The 17697-nt window shown below is 36.3% G+C and overlaps 1 protein-coding gene and 1 long non-coding RNA gene across 2 annotated transcripts; one reads left to right on the plus strand and one right to left on the minus strand.

The window, feature by feature from the left end:
- Positions 1–347: 347 nt before the first annotated feature.
- Positions 348–2563, minus strand: LOC130415347 (uncharacterized). The gene is made up of 3 exons (XR_008905909.1): positions 2454–2563; positions 1425–1511; positions 348–945 (listed from the first exon to the last, which is right to left on the minus strand). It is a non-coding gene; the product is annotated as an uncharacterized LOC130415347 (long non-coding RNA).
- Positions 2564–11855: 9292 nt separating this feature from the next.
- LOC130417628 (fucolectin-like) lies at positions 11856–15464 on the plus strand. The gene is made up of 6 exons (XM_056743311.1): positions 11856–11937; positions 12753–13038; positions 13125–13264; positions 14746–14834; positions 14999–15089; positions 15460–15464. The coding sequence occupies exons 1-6, from the start codon at positions 11856–11858 to the stop codon at positions 15462–15464; spliced, it is 693 nt and encodes a 230-aa protein (XP_056599289.1).
- The last annotated feature ends 2233 nt before the right edge of the window (positions 15465–17697 follow it).

Raw genomic sequence — 17697 nt, forward strand, 5'->3', positions numbered from 1 at the left:
TTCAATAGCAACAGCAAATTTACACAAATGCATAACATTTATCAAATGCTTTTAACCAACGTTACACAAATAGAAGCATTTAGTTAACATTCATTTATATTCATACTTGTATAGTTATCCATGTTTCCAGTAAAACCACAGTAAATCCAAAAATAACCATAGTCTTACTTGCACAGTATTATAAACTGTTCCCATGGTTTTCAAAACTTTAGGCTACCACAGCACTCCTGCATTACTATAATATTACTATTGTAGAACCTTTATATCAAAACATTAGTTTGAAAAAACAAACATGATTTCATGGCAACATGACATGATGGTTTTACCACAGGAAATCCCATGTTAACTGTCTTAAGGGTTTAGCCATTTTTAAAATGTATTCAATTTCGAAGAAGCTTTCTAGAAAATGTTACAATCAATCAGAAGTTAATCAGCCAGAGGGGGCTATGACACACTGAGAAACATCTGTCAACATAAAGTTCATATCACAATAGCTCTACAAGTCATGTATTCAAAGTCATATTCTATTAAAAATAACATATTATAGGGTAAGTTTGCAGATTTTTAAACCACTTTGTACTGGTACAATGTCTATAATATATGCAAATTAACAATATGTGAATGACGTAAAACACTTTATCCAGCAGAGTTTTGCGGACAAATAAATGGGCATATATCAATACGACTAACTCTGAAAAGAGTAAACATTGTCTGTTCACATATATTGCCAATATTGTAAAAATAGTGGCCTGAAAATCTGCAAACTTACGCAGTGATTACAATATTTCATATTTGGTAGTTTTATATGTCCATCTATATTTGCCATTATCTGAAGTGGTCATGAGTGTTGGTGTAATCGGAAGTCTTCACAAGTGATCCTGGATCCAAACTGGAGCTACCATAATCTCTAGTTACTTTAGGTTGTGCATCCCTCGGAGGGAGAAACTGGAAAGCAAAAGGAGAAGGATTAGCATAACTGCTGTTTGTATTATTTCAAGCAAATGATGACCATATGCATTTTTTATTTCATTACTGGAGAACAAGGTTACAAGATGTGAATGCTTGACTAAAAATGTGTTTTAATCTATATTCAAACTGGTAGAGACTAGGAGTAAAACGCTTTCAGTGTGGTGGACTACCAATAGTCCAGAGTTTTGTGACCTTACTTAGCATTCTAATACGCTGATTTGCTGCTCAAGAAAAATTCATGAGACACTGAATAATTGACTAATGATGCTAAACATTCAGCCTAATATCTCAGAAATAAATAACACTTTACTATATATTCACATCAAAAACATCTAATTTAAATAGTGATAATATTTAACAATATTTCAGTTCATACTGTATTTTTTGTCCAACTAAACTAAAATCATAACCCAAAACATTTAAACAGTATTGTGTACGTTTGTGGTTTGACTTACTAGTCATATGGTGTATAGCTCTTTAGATATGTTTTCTGACAGGAGGTCTGCTCCAGCTCTGCTGCTCAGCCATCAGCAAGGAAGAATCTACAAACATTACATTCAGCTTGTCACACAGTCAAGACAATTTAGTATGCAGTGCCAGATTCATTAAAAGAAAACAAACAAGAGTAAAAGCAAAAGACTGAAAACAAAAATTATAGTATCCAGAAAATAATTGTGCTAAAATAACAGAATTTATGCTTTTTAGGTTTACTTAAACATTTAATATTCCTAATTCAATGCCACTCACATTTGGATGTCAAACCCTTAAAATAACTAAAAAAATTCAAAGGGAAACAAACGTGTGGTAAATAGATGCATGGTCATATGTTGTAAAAAAGTCATGATTCGGCATGGTCAGATCCCAATTGCAGGCAGAGACGTGGACGTTACGGGGTTAAACAGATATTTATTAACATCACATAGACACTTTCAAAAAGGCAAAACAAAACCCATGAGGGGGAAAACAAGACCGGATAAAACTATTTACCAAGATAAGGAGACGGACTGACTAAACTAAGAAAATAAACACTTAATACAAACACTAAACTACACTTACTAAACACAGGGGTAACAGAAGCTTGGAAGACACGGCAAGGTACTAACAGGAGCAGCTTCAGGAACGTGAACAGCTTCAGGACCGTAATCACAGAGACTTTCACAGTACAAGCACAATGAACGAGCACAGGACAATGAAAACAATGATATTTTAAAGGGGAGACAGACAAAGGATAATTAACCAGGAAAAGGTGCTGGGGATTAAACACTAATGGGAAGGTAACAAGGAAACAAGATGGCGGAAACACTGACGAGACACAAGAAAGAGCATGCCAAGACAAAATATAAACAAAGCCATGTCTTTCTCACACAAAACCCAAGGCTATGACATGACTCTGCTCCAAGAACAAGAATAAACATGACATGATAGCGGAATCATGACAAAAAAGTACATAAGGTGATGAAATGATTGTTGCTTTCTCAACTCACCTTAATTCTACCTCTCTGTAACCCCCTTCAGAAATGTTGAAATCTCTATGTTCTCCTCAATGTGTTATTTTGTAACTGATGAAATCAGAGAACAACTTTTTGACCATATCTGTTTATGATTAAACATCAAAACACGCTTGAATTAGTTGCAGCACATTTCTGTGCTCCATGTAAGTTGCAGAAGGTTACATCGCACATAAATACATCCAATAATACATTGACAACATGTACAAAGCTATCAAAACCTCTCATCTACAAAATAAAGACCAGGTCCAGAGCCGCTGGTGGCATGCCACCAAAATAAAGCTGGCAGACCGACAGCATTTTTTCATTGGTCGGCATGCGGACGTTGTGCTGGTGGTGGTCCGTCTGTGTCAAGCCACTTTATCTGTGCCGACCAGTTTGCCACTGCTGAACCAACAAAGGCCCAGCGGCCACTGGTTGGGTGCCACCCAAGAAAAGCTGGCAGACTGACAGCATTTTTGCATTGATCGGCTTGTCGACAGTATGCCGACGGTGGTCCGACGATGGTAAGCCGCTAAATCGGCCCACTAAAGCAATAATGGGGACTCAAACCTTTTTAGATTCATGCTGTTTTTGGGGACCGATCTCTTGGAAAAATTGACCATAGTTTTAATGTAGTAATATCAAATGATAATTTTAATGATATAAGTGTAAAGTATATTACATATGTATTATAAATAAACCTTAAAAAAAAAGACAGATCTATTCATCTGATTTAACATGCAACTATAAGGATTTACGTTCACTATCAGACTCGCCCTTTTTTCTACAGCAGCTCTTTCTTTTCAAAGATTATTTGCATTATGCATGACCATGCCTTATTGAGTGTCGATGTTGCTGGTCAGATGCCTTTGGCCGTGTTTCATTCATATTAGAAATGATAAAGAAATGTATACAGATTAAACTTAAGTAAACTACATTTTTGGGTGAACTATCGCTTTAACTGAACATATCACACAAATATCAGAGCAATATTGTCTCAAGATACACAGCATCTTGTTTTTACAATGGCATTTTGAAAAAAAATAAACTTAAATATCCTAATTTAAATAAGGCCTTATCCTGGCTTCAGTTTAGCACTGTCACTCCACCCGGGCCTGAGAGACTTCATGACTCAATAGCATGTAGAGAATGAGTTCTACATCAGTCAGTTGAGTTCAGTTTTTATTTCATGATCTCTGGGTTCAAATTGTCTGTATAAAAGTGTCTTTATTCTGAAGTCATAACACAAAACATGATGAGAGTGATTATCAGCAAGAGAAAACACTGCTGTGACTTCAGAAGAAATGTATTGAAGAAATAAAACATTCTGTAAGTCTTTCATTAACTTGTGTTCATGATTAAGATTAATCCATACGAAGAAACGATCAACAAGGAATCAACACAAAAGTTCTTTATATCTTGCTTATCTTTTGGTTTCCAGGTAACAGCACAAGATTTACATATGCAATTGGTGATTCATACAATGTTCGAAAACAACAGATTTGATTTGTAAATAAGTCTTGAAATAACAGCTCAAGTTACGTTGCAAAGCTTTTTCGACATAAAATAAGTACCTTAGTTTCACATACTAAAGTAGCGTTTATTCAGTTGCATTTGTGTTTTCCATATTTTGATTCAAAGTTCTCAACTGAAATATGTTCTTTGTTCATTGCACATTCAACTTTCAAGTAGACATTAAGTTAATAGAGCTCAACAGAAAATCAAGGATTGAGATGAAACCTTCCAGAGCCCAAGCATATTTTGAGCCATGTAGTTTAAGAAAATTGTGGTGCACCCATGTATTCATTTCATTTAAACATCATTTAAAGCTTGCGATCCTCTCCACTCTCTCATCTTTGTTTTACAAGGGTGTACTGTATGTTCATCCTTTTTTTACGAAAATCCCTTATGAGTTCTTTTGGGGACTTTATGATAAAGGAACAATTTCTTATCTTCAAGCCACACGGTCAGCCCTAGTACTTCCTCTCTGTAAGCAGACTCATTTGTATTCATCAGCAATTTAATTAATGCATTGATTTTATGGGATGCAGTCCTGTGTTTACAGAGAGTAAAGAAAGGGACTCAGCACGAAGCCTTGTGGAGCTCCTAAACTCAGTGTCAGGGTAGGAGAGTGGTGGAGGTCCATTCTGACTGACTGTGGCCGGTTTGTTAAAACGTACTTTATCCACAAGCAGATGTTGTTTTGTATGCCCGGTGGCTTAGTGGTTAGCACGTTCGCCTCACACCTCAGGGTTGGGGGTTCGACTCCCGCTTCCGACCTGTGTGTGTGGAGTTTGCATGTTCTCCCCGTGCCTCGGGGGTTTCCTCCGGATACTCCGGTTTCCTCCCCAGGTCCAAAGACATGCATGGTAGGTTGATTGGCATCTCTGGAAAAAATTGTCCGTAGGGTGTGAGTGCGTGAGTGAATGAGTGAGTGTGTGTGCCCTGCGATGGGTTGGCACTCCATCCAGGGTGTATCCTGCCTTGATGCCCGATGACTCCAGAGATAGGCACAGGCTCCCCGTGACCCGAGGTAGTACGGATAAGCGGTAGAAAATGGATGGATGGATGTTGTTATCACCTCCTCTTTAATGTTCGGTTCGATGCCTTTGGTCTGTTTTGCATTCATATTAGAAATTCTAAAGAAACGTATACAGTTTTTTTCCAACCTGACGGGCAAGTAAACTGAAAAACATATTTTGGTGAACTATCACTTTAACTGAAGATATCTTACAAATATCAGAGCCATATTGTCTCAAGATACACAGCATCGTGTTTTTACAATGGCATTTTGAAAAATAAAACTTAAATATACTAATTTGACTAAGGCCTAGTCCTGGTTCCATTTTAGCCCTGTCTGTCCAACCGGGCCTGAGAGACTTCATGACTCAATAGCATGTAGAGAATGAGTTCTACATCAGTCAGTTGAGTTCAGTTTTTATTTCATGATCTCTGGGTTCAAATTGTCTGCATAAAAGTGTCTTTATTCTGCAGTCATAACACAAAACATGATGAGAGTGATTATCAGCAAGAGAAAACACTGCTGTGACTTCAGAAGAAATGTATTGAAGAAATAAAACATTCTGTAAGTCTTTCATTAACTTGTGTTCATGATTAAGATTAATCCATACGAAGAAACGATCAATAAGGAATCAACACAAAAGTTCTTTATATCTTGCTTATCTTTTGGTTTCCAGGTAACAGCACAAGATTTACATTTGCAATTGGTGATTCATACAATGTTCGAACACCAGATTTGACTTGTAAATAAGTCTTGAAATAACAGCTCAAGTTACGTTGCAAAGCTTTTTCAACATAAAATAAGTAACTTTCAGATAGACATTAAGTTAATAGAGCTCAACAGAAAATCAAGTATTGAGATGTAAACTTCATTTAGTTTAAACATCATTTAAAGCTTGCAATCCTCTCCACTCTCGCCATTGTTGTACAAGGGTGTGTGTACATCCTTCTTTTACGGAAACCAATGATGAGTTTATTTGGGGTTTACTTTATGTTAAGAGACAAATTATTATCTTTGCAGCATACTGTCAGCCCTTGTACTTCCTCTCTGTAAGCAGACTCATTTTTATTCATCAGAAAATTTAATAATTGCATTGGTGTTATGGGATGCAGTCCTGTGTTTACAGAGAGTAAAGAAAGGGACTCAGTACACAACCTTGTGGAACTCCTATGCTCAGTGTCAGGGTAGGAGAGTGGTGGAGGTCCATTCTGACTGTCTGTGGCCGGTTTATCCAAACGTCCTTTATCCAAAATCAGATATTGTGTTGTGTGCTAAGGTCAGACATTTTGAACAACAGCCTGCTTATTTAGATTGTATTAAACGCAGAGCTGTGGGCCAAACAACAGCTGTTCCATGTGGTGTAGTACAGTGTGGAGAATGGTGGGACAGCATTGTCGTTTGACCTGTTGGTTCTATATACATATTGGTGGGGTCCAGAGTGGGTGAAAGACCAGCCTTGATATGATTAAGAATCAGCCTCTCGTAACACTTCATGATAAAAATGTTTACATACAGACAGCTTGATCTTTAGTGTTAACGGACCGGCTCGCAAAGTTCCAATACAGCAGACAACGTATGTAAAGTGGCCCAAAGAAACAGATGCTAATGTGGCATCTAGTTTTTATATCTATGACATCACCATTAAATTTGCTGTTATGGCTTTTAAACGTTTTTCTTCATATAATGCCAAGATTAATACAAACTAAATTCTACCAAGGAAGACGAATAGGTTTTTATTTTAAGGTTAGGTTTAGGGTTGGGTTACGTGTAGGCATTAGCTAATGTAATTTATTCTAATTGTATTGCATGATTTGCAGCCACAACCAAATGTCCAGAGGGGTGTATTGTTGTATTGCTAGAAGACTGAAGAAGGAAGAGGACTCTCACACTGAGTGAAATCTTCATCTGTAACCGCAGAGGTAAATGCTGCTCATAACTCATAAGAAACTCTATTCTCTTCTATTCTCGATTATCATACTCCTTTAATTCAGCAGTGAAATGGAAAAACTCATTCAACTGATTTTACTTTCTGGTACGTACATATCACATCCCCTCATATAACACACAAACATCTCAACATACATGATGTCAGTCATTCAGTGTAAAAATTCTTGTTTTTGTTCAACAGGTCTTGTTTGTATTCCAGGTACTTTAGCAGGTAATGAAATATTTTGATCCTTCACATAGAAATGTAAAATTATGTAATTTATTGTTTTTATTGTTTATTCAGTTTAATTCTCATGAAAATGTGTTTCTGACTGTTCTCTAATGCTTCATTCTGGTATGTTTGTTATTTTAATAAACACTCATCTAGAAGCTCAGTCTTCCACTCGAAATATAAAAAAACAGATTCAGATTGTCTGTAGATATTGAATTAATATTACAATATTCATTTTTGAAACTGTTTATTGAGTACATTTTTCAGTTTATACCATGGTTACCACATCACAAGACGTAGTACAGATGTTATATCTCAATACATTTGTAAGGTATTTGTGCTGGAATGCTCTTGTATGATTACTATTGAAACAACACAAGGCAAGACTTATATAAAATACTTGAAGAATGAACAAATCAAAGGTTAAATATAAGATGATGTTTTTATAAACCAGTCCTCATGCACAATAACTTCAAAACATTAAAAGATTTGATTCTATATGTTCACATATATTTACATGACAACATCAACACAACACATCCAAAATGATAAGATTGATTGCGGATGAGTGAAAAGTTTCTAGAATAGTATGAATAGGCTTTTAAGACACTAAACAAAGCAATGTAATGATTTACTCACTCACCCAATAACCGCTTGACATGATTTGTGTGAGACCTTTCCTGTAACTCAGTGGTAAGAGCATTGCATAAACAACGCAAGCTTGTGGGTTCGATCCCGGGGGATTGCAAATACCTATGTAAAATGTATAGGATAAAGCAATGTAAGTCGCTTTGGATAAAAGCGTCTGTCAAATGCCTAAATGTAAATGTTAATGAGTGCAGAAACATTAAATACAACATTCACTACTTTTATAAACGCTAATATAGAAAATAACACATTATTTACTTGAATTGTCAAGTAATCATTTATCATTTAAATATATTCAACAGATATTTTATGCATCTAATCTGGCACAAAATAATTCAAGTTTATAACATGTAATTGATTTAACAGATACATTTATTTCTCTGACTTTACTCCGAAACATCTCTGTTTACTTCATATATGTCAAAAATGAAACGCCTTATCGTTGGATAACAACTAAATTGATGTGTTTCATTTCCACCTGCAGCATGATTTGGGGTGTTTGAGATGTAGAGACACTGATCTATTTCTGAAGTCCAATAATATGTTCCAATTCATACTGTGCAACATGTGGGAGAGAGAGAGGGAGGGAGGGAGGGAGGGAGGGAGAGAGGGAGGGAGGGAGGGAGAGAGAGAGGGAGAGAGAGAGGGAGAGAGGGAGGGAGAGAGAGAGGGAGAGAGGGAGGGAGAGAGAGAGAGAGAGAGAGAGAGAGGGAGAGAGAGAGAGAGGGAGAGAGGGAGGGAGAGAGAGAGGGAGAGAGGGAGGGAGAGAGAGAGAGAGAGAGAGAGAGAGGGAGGGAGGGAGGGAGGGAGGGAGGGAGAGAGAGAGGGAGAGAGGGAGGGAGAGAGAGAGAGAGAGAGAGAGAGAGAGAGAGGGAGGGAGGGAGGGAGGGAGAGAGAGTTATTTTGCAGTGTAGCCTATAATTATCAAAAAGTTTGTTTATTAATATGTTTAGCATATAATGTTGAATGACACTTTTTAATGAAGTACTTAATTTACAGTACATTCTTTCAGTTATAGGCCTAATATAGGCTATTTCTGAAGGGAGAAGGCTACATTTTTGTTTAATTTAGCCTACTTGTTTGCTCAATTTTATTTGAAGGTAAAAAAATGGCTAAATAAATAGAAGAAATACAAAAGTAATATTCGGTTATTATTCGGCTTCGGCCAAGAATTTTAGGTCTTGTTTTTAGGTCAGAGATCTTAGAAGGCTGCTGCCCCAGAATTGGGACAGTTTCCTGCTCCTTGTCTGCTAAGACTCCTGATCCCGCCCCCGGGGTCCTATGACTAGCTATTAGCTTCCTTAATTGTGTCTGTTGTAGTGGTAACCATAGTGATCAAACGCCATCATCTATGAATGAGCTGGTGATTTTGATGAACTGAAATAAATAGGCTTCATAACTGCCACACAAGGTAATAAAGAGTCAACCACCTTGTTTTTTCAAAAAACAAACTTTTTAAGTATCCTATGCCTGTTGACTTTTCCCAGATGTGACAGATCAGTTTTGTTATTTATTTGTATATGCCTGGGCTCTCAAAGTGCTTTTCATGGAAGGGGGAATCTCCTCAACCACCACCAATGTGCAGTATTCAACTGGATGATGTGACGGCAGCCATATTGCGCCACAATGCCAACCACACACCAGCTTATTGGTGTTAGCCTTGGGCTATAGGGTGATATGGCTGCATATTACTTAGCAAACACTGCAAAATGTGGAGAGTATTACTATTAGGTGACTGGACCGAGGCAAATAGCGAATTAACACAGTCAAATTGAGTGCAAACCATTAAGCCAGACGACGCAAAGAAACTACTTGAGCTAAATTTAAAGACCAAACTATGCAAAATAACTAACTTAGATGAAATCATTTGCAAACAACTTGGTCCCTCCAAATAAAAAAATCCCATCTGCGCCCCTGCACTGCAACATTCAACACACACAAATGACTTTCGGTAAATTTACTAGCCCTGTCTGTTCAAATAATTAGTAATATTATACTGTAACTTTCCTAACAGTGGATTCATATACTTTAACTTTGCTTTTGTGGCTTTCATATACATACAATGCCTCCCAGCCGTTGCATATTACATACCCAACACTTGATTCATCCTTGTTTACACTTCAATAAAATGCTCCCACACTGCACTTTTTTTCCCCTTCCTTTTGTTTTGTTTTTAGTTCTTTTAATTTTTTTTATCTCGGATCTGTTTCGACCCCCTCTACCGCCGCAGTACTTCTTTTAAATGAGTGCAAATGAGGATCTGCCGGATGGAAAATGAATTTAAAACACATTCATATTTTAGAGAAATGTAGTTAATATTTTTATCATTAATGACTGATCTGTCCCACCCACAATTAATCAGAATGTATTTTCTATTACCCGATCCACCCGACTGGCAGATCATCCACAGCGCCCACGGATGTAACCGCCATCTATGCATCACTGACGTACACGCCGATTGCCAATTAAACATGACTCAGTTTCAGTTTCCAACATCTTTTAGCAATGTGACCGCTCCATCTATTAGTTTCAAACGATCTGCAAATCCAGCGTTATATCCACCGCTTAAATAACTTCATTCATTGAAATGCCGTGAACAAACAGACACACCTAAACTTCACTATCTCAAGAGTAACCTGCTGCAGGCCCACAGCACCGCCAGCGCAGACAATCTTTACGGTAAGCGGGTCTTGCTCGTCGGTTGGCGCGTTGGTAGGCTTTGTCCTTCGCCTTGCCCATAGCCATTGTGAGAGAGTTGGGCCAACAAAAGGTCAAATTTTGCAAGACCCTTGATTCATGGAGACTTCAGATAGTTCCAAAAATATATGTTATGAAACAGGGACCCAAACTTATTAAAAACTTTTTGAAACAAATTGGAGTGCTGGGTGAGTGTATCAAGCATAGCAATACTATGTCATATGTCTGACTTGTTTTTTAACAAGTTGACCATGTGAAGCATGAGAAGCCAGCACGTTTAACAGTGTGAAGAAGTCAGGAGGCATGACATAGTTTACATAGCAGAACTTGATTGGACTTATCCTTATGTTCACAATAATATACTTTTTCCACATTAAACCTTTCATTTTTATATTGGGCATGTTTGTGTGATGCTGCGCGTCATTGTGTGTTTAATAAACAGAGTTTACACACATTGTGCACCCGCTAAAACGTCCTACTAAAAATACTGCACCATTGACATTTGCTAAATAAACAATACGGCGCATGACGTGAAAATGGTTAAACTAGCAAAAAAACACTTATGCCTGGCATCACATTGTGTCCATTGTGTCTGATAGGGTCCATTGTATTTCTTCGCTAATCATCAATAATTGTTTTACTAATTTAAGCCCCTTATAAAAAAGAGAGCGATATGAAATATGAAAGAAATCTAAGCAATGGAAGTATTTGCTGCATATGGTGCATCATCAACTTATTCTGACAGTTATCTTTTGCGTTGAATTGTTATGTTTACAGTATAATCAAGGATTTATTTATCTGTGTCCATGAAATCACTTCATATGTTACAGTACATGACAGAATCCATCTTTAATGTTAACAGATTTCATGAGTGTTGATATATCTGCAGACTGACTGATCAACTGTCTTTGAATATATATTTCCTAGAGAATTTAGCATTCAGAGGAACAGCGACACAATCATCCATATATAATGACTGGGCAGCTCACTATGCCATAGATGGAGTAAAATATGGACCAGATCCTGTTGCTAGTCCATGTTGCTCTGTCACAGACTATGACATTGACCCATGGTGGAGGTTGGATCTCTTGGATACTTATAGCATTAGTACAGTGATCATCACTACTGATGTCAGCAGTTTGGATCTAGCCAGTGGAGTAGAGATTCGTATTGGAGACTCACTGGAAAACAATGGAAACAACAATCCCATGTAAAGTTATTCATGAAATCACTAGAACACTTTTCATTGATTGATTGAAACACATCTATAGAGATTCATTGATTATCTCTCTCTGTCTCTCTTTCTCTCTCTAGATGTGCTGTGACTTCTAATCCTCTACCTGGAAACACTGTCAGTTTATCATGTGGTGTAATGGAGGGACGTTATGTGAATGTTGTCATGTCTGGACGTACATCTAGTCTCCTCCTGTGTGAAGTGGAGGTCTATGGGACAGGTTATAAGACAACTAATTCTATAGTGATAGATATAGCACTGGGAAATTTGATTCATTTTATGAAAAAAATCTTTATTTATAATTTAATTCAAAATCACTCAAAATGTATAATTTATCATTTGTGATCACAAAACCAGTCTTAAGTAGCACGGGAACATTTTTAGTAAAAGACAAAAATACATTGTATGGGTCAAAATTATCTATTTTTATTTTATGTCAAAAATCATTAGGATATTAAGTAAAGATCATGTTCCATAAAGATGTTTTGTAACTTCCCTACCTAAAATATATAAAAACTTTATTTTTGTGAGTGGATGGCCTGCCTCATTGCCTCTGATTAACAACTTCAAAGGCAATTTTCTCAATATTTAGATATTTTGCAGTTTTACACGGTTGTATTTCAGCCAGATATTGTCCTATTTTAAAAGTAATACAACGATAGAAATCGTATTCATTCATCTTTCAGATTATGTTAAAATATCAATTTGAAAAGAATGACCCATAAGACTGGTTTTGTTTTCCAGGGTCACATATTTGTGTCATCAATCAAACATTTCCTTGTGTTTTTGTCTTTTAATGTTTGAAATGTAACATTATCGTTTAAAATGAATTTTCAGTCTTTTTAGAGCTGTCATGAAGTATCAGATTTATATTTCAATGTCAGGTTAAAGGTTTTCAGTTGATTAAAGAGGCAGTTGGGTCTGTCATGAACATAAGAGTTGAAAAGATTCAAATGGTTATTACTTGATTCTCATAGATGTGTTTATATATCTACAGACTGACTGATCAACTCTCTTTCAACATATATTTTCTAGAGAATTTAGCATTTAAAGGAACAGTGACACAGTCATCCACATTTGACAACTGGGAAACTCAACATGCCATAGATGGTGTCAGATATGGACCAGACCCATTTATTAGCCCATTCTGCTCTGGTACAGCATATGAGAGTAACCCATGGTGGAGGCTGGACCTTCTGGATTATTGTAACATTACTACAGTGATCATCAGTGCTAGACCAGACTGCTGCCATGAAGAAACTAATGGAGCAGAGATTCGGATTGGAAACTCACTGGAAAACAATGGAAATAACAATCCCATGTAAAGTTATTCATGAAATCACTTGAACACTTTTCATTAATTGATTTAAACACCTCTATAGAGATTCATTGATTTTCTCTCTCTAGATGTGCTGTGACTTCTGATCTTCTAGTTGCTCAAACCATCAGTTACTCATGTCAAGGGATGGAGGGACGTTATGTGAATGTATTCTTGACTGGACGTACATCTGTTTTCAGTCTGTGTGAGGTGGAGGTCTATGGAAAACGTAATTCCTAAAAAAACTATAATGTTTGGTAGAGTTAAGAACGTTTAAACTTTGACTTGGAAAATTTTGTAGCCCGGTCTGTGAAAATCAACATAATAATAAAATCCAACATAGTGTTAAGATCATTCTCTGAGAATATAATCTTTATGTCCTTGTTAAACCATTGTAAAATCAAACTTTCATGCTTGTTATCTCAAATTTGGATTTTGAGATTTTAGTCTGGTTTTCACAGGCAGGGTGAAGTCGTCACAGTGTTTTGGGCTGTTTACATGACACCGTTTTTGACTTAAAATGGAAACTTTTCATGTATTTTGGCTTGTCATTTACATTACAACAGCATTTTGGTAATAAACCGTATGCCTTCGTCCGGAACAAAGTCATGGAGGTGCATCAAGGCATCCATGCCATTGCTGTTAGAATATAAATGACACTTCCAAAGGCCAGTGAAGACAAAACTGACAATTTATAATTTTGATTATTTTTATAAGATCCTGATGAATGCCATTTCGATTATTTATTTTATAAAGAGCATGATCTAATGTAACGCAGTGAAGCAGCCCCTGGTTCTAAAGTGATCAATACCAAAATCAATTCAGCACCATCGTCATGGAAGGCACATGGTAATGTGTCTTGAATGAAACTATACATTTAGTAATCTCATAAATTAGATGTGTCAAACTCACCTGATTCAGCTAATTTAGATCTTCAAGATTACAAGAAACATCCAAGCAGGTGTGATTGAAGCTGAACTCTGCTGGACACCGGCTATCCAGGAATTGAGTTTGACACCTGTGCCCCACGATATGGAACATGTCTTGAAAGGATACATATTTATAGCATTGTTCCCAATCCTGGTCCTGGAGAAGCCCAGCCCTGCACATTTTCCTTATCTTCTACACCTTTTAAGTCTATTTTAAAGTCTCCAAGTGTGTCAGATGAGATTGAGAGAAAATTGCAAAGTGTTGGGATCTCCAGGACCAGGATTTGGAAACAGTTCTATAGGAGCCAAACTGTGTTAAGGTTATGTGCGAGTCAACCTAATTGTTCCGGGATCAAACAACTCAGTAGCTTGAAGTATTAGATTTAGCTCACACAAGTGCTTTAGAGTTTTCATAGCATGCTAAGAGACAATGTAATCAAACAATGCTGTGCTTGTCTCTATAATAAACTTCAATAATAGGGATTAGTAAAACAGTGATATCATACATATTATTTTCTTTTACAAAGGGACGACATTAACTACTTGCCTAGGAAGCATAATACAGCGTTTTAGTTGTTTCATTGATCTCTGTGACCTGGAGATCTCTTTGTCTTCTGCAGCAAAACATTTTTCAAATATGCAAAGAAAAAAAACTAAATTTTTTAGTCGTTTCTTGTTATTCTGTATTCTTACTGCTTTGGTTCATTGATGCCCTCTTCCAGTGTTTCCCTCAAATATCAGTGTTTGTATATCTATATGATTATCGAATTTGTGTTTTCAGTTATAGTTCACAGAAGAAAAACCTTTCTGAGGCTGAAATTTTCCTCCAGTGGTGATGTAGCTGCTGAGAGCGACACAATCCTCCATCAGGTGAGAAAAAGAGTCTTAAAACACAAAAGTAAATGTGATGATTTAAGAGAGAAGTGATATATGAGAGTGTTTGATGTGTGTAAATATATGAGATGAGTGATGATGAGAGAATGAGAAATGACAGTATGTTTCATGTGTGGATTGAAATATTTGATGGATTTTAGCTCCAGTCTGCTCTGGGATCACACGTCTCTGATTTTAAACTGTCCTGGACACAACTACCCAAGAAAGAAGAAGAACTGCGAGCAGACAAAGGTGAATATAGACTGCAAACATTTATTCATAATAATTTGTTGAACTATACTGGAAATATGGAACCATAGTTAACTGACAATACTTTTGGGAAATACACTCCTGGTCTTTATTATTAAGTATAATAATGAAAAAATATATATGTGATCGACTGAATCTTTGTTTTATTTACAGGTTCTTGTGTGAAACATCTTTAATCTGAAAAGGAAAAATGCTGACTGATTTTATTCACTAAATTTTATTATTGTTCTTCTCTATTATTGATGGTGTGATTGACGTGGTGTTCATCACTGCTGAATGTCATCATTTCAATCTCATTATAGTCGTCAACACTATTTTTGTGTTGTAAGTTGTGTAATTGTGTGTCATATAGCTTGAGATAAAGTGTGTAGAGCATCAGTAGTCAGGTGTCAATGGATTAACTATATCATATTTATTATAGCATTTCAATTTATCTAAGGTCATATTTTTAAACTCTGATTATAGATTTCCAGTTTTATTTAGACATGTTTATTTTCTATATTGCTGACAGCTGTACTTTAAATATGTAGGTAATATAATAATGTTAACAGTCATGCTAATGAAGCTCAGCAATGACAACAAGCTGGAAATATTTTGGTTAGAAATAAGATACTATATTAAACTAATACAAAGCTCAGTAAATGTTAGGCATTTGATGTGTTTGAGGATGAAGGATCCAAGTATATGAAATGGAATTTGTGTGTAACGTTACAATATAAACTTGCAATTTGTAGTCATGTGACATGAAACCAATTGTCTACGTAAAGGGTCGGGCAAAGGCTTTACGGGAACCCCTGTACCCCAAATACAAACGACTATTATTAATGTTTGATTATTTCCACGCACACATTAAATCTAACACACACCAATTCTGTTAGTTGTAGCTGTGTTTGGGATGCAGGAATCTCATAAACCTTTCATTACAAGTGCTTTGTGATTGTCAAAACATTTGATAATTTCATGTTCTTCCAATTTTAGGTGAACTTTCCCTTCAAAATTTAAGCACAGACGATACAAAGGTTGTGGATTTTTTGTTTAATGCATTTAACTATTTGCAAAACTGTTATTTTAAAAAATATATATATTTAATTAAACCACAACATGTAAACACCCTTTTAAAGCCACACAGCCCTTGAGGATTATTGAATCTTTTCTGTTTTATTTCAATTTAGTGTATTTACCTGATAACCATTAAATTAATTTAAAATATGCCCACAATTATTCTTAACCTTATACCAAATAAAAAACTGAATCGACAGATACTGTAATTATATCAAATTAATCAGCATTTTGTCGTATGCGTCAGTGAATACTGCCGGATGTTAAACCTTTTTTTTAAACACTTTATTTGTTATTTTCCACTTATTGTATACAACAGTTGTGCAAACAACAATAGACAAAATGAGTAAACATAAAAACCAACAAGAGAAAGACAAAGACAGACGAAACCCAAAATCGACCTGGCAAACTTGTCACAGACAACAGAATAAAATAAAAATCAAGTGCACCTAACATTCATTATTTCAGGACTGACCAAGGGTAGGTGTAAACATTCAGAGTTCCAGTTCCAGTCCAGGTAAATTGTTCACATAAGTTATCAGAGGGTCCCAGGTTTTGTAGAATCTGTTGATGGAACCGTTGAGGGTACATCTGATTTTCTCCATGTGCCTAATCCAGTGGTGATGTGATGGAGTAGCAGCCTTCCATTTAAATAAAATTAAACGTCTAGCTAATAAGGAGGAAAAGGCAATGACCTTATGTAAATGAACAGGGGGAATGGACCCCGTTGTATCAGAAAAACAACCAAAAACGGCAATCAAGGGAGAAGATGGGATGTTATAGGCATAAGCCTTTGAGATGACTTCAAAAAAGGACGACCAGAAAGGGCAAGTTTCGGACAAGACCAAAACATATGATAGGAAGTAGCTGGCGTCTGTTTACATCTATCACATATTGGGTCTACGTTAGGAAATATTCTTGCTAATTTAGCTTTTGAGAAGTGCAACCTGTGTAGCACTTTGAACTGTATTAAAGAATGTCTGGAACACATGGAAGAAGAGTGGACTCGAGTAAGAGCCATATCCCATTCCTCATCAGACAGCTGCACCCCCAAGTCACTTTCCCACTGTTCTCGAATATGTGAAATAGATAGGTTGCAGCTATCCATGATATGGGAATAAATGATATTCTACTCTTATTTAGCATATTGACCCTTAATAGGAAATCCAAACAGGAGGGAGAGGGGAGTGTAGGAAAATTAGCAAACTTTTTACGAGTAAAATCTCGAATTTGCAAGAATCGAAAAAAATTATTAGTGGTCAGACCAATTTTTTGGGAAAATTGTTCAAAGCTAGCAAAAGTATCAATAACAAACAAATCCTCAATACTATGAATGCCCTTGTCATACCAAATTTTGAAGCCATTGTCCATTAGGGATGGTTGAAAAAGATGGTTATGTGTTATTGGTGAATGAGAAAACATACTCTGAATACCCAGACAGCTTTTGAACTAAGTTATGATACGTAGTGATTGAGTTACAATTATATTATTCTTAATATTATTAACTAGTGATGGCAGGGGTGCACAGAGC

The sequence above is a fragment of the Triplophysa dalaica genome, chromosome 1 (assembly GCF_015846415.1).
Source record: "Triplophysa dalaica isolate WHDGS20190420 chromosome 1, ASM1584641v1, whole genome shotgun sequence".
NCBI lineage: Eukaryota > Metazoa > Chordata > Actinopteri > Cypriniformes > Nemacheilidae > Triplophysa > Triplophysa dalaica.

Bases quoted from the DNA above. Each gene is read 5' to 3' on its own strand.
- LOC130417628 (XM_056743311.1), top strand. From the start codon at position 11,856: ATGGAGGGACGTTATGTGAATGTTGTCATGTCTGGACGTACATCTAGT. The intron at 13,039-13,124 runs GTAAAGTTATTC...TTCTCTCTCTAG, and splicing joins AATGGAAATAACAATCCCAT to ATGTGCTGTGACTTCTGATC. The intron at 14,835-14,998 runs GTGAGAAAAAGA...GATGGATTTTAG, and splicing joins GCGACACAATCCTCCATCAG to CTCCAGTCTGCTCTGGGATC.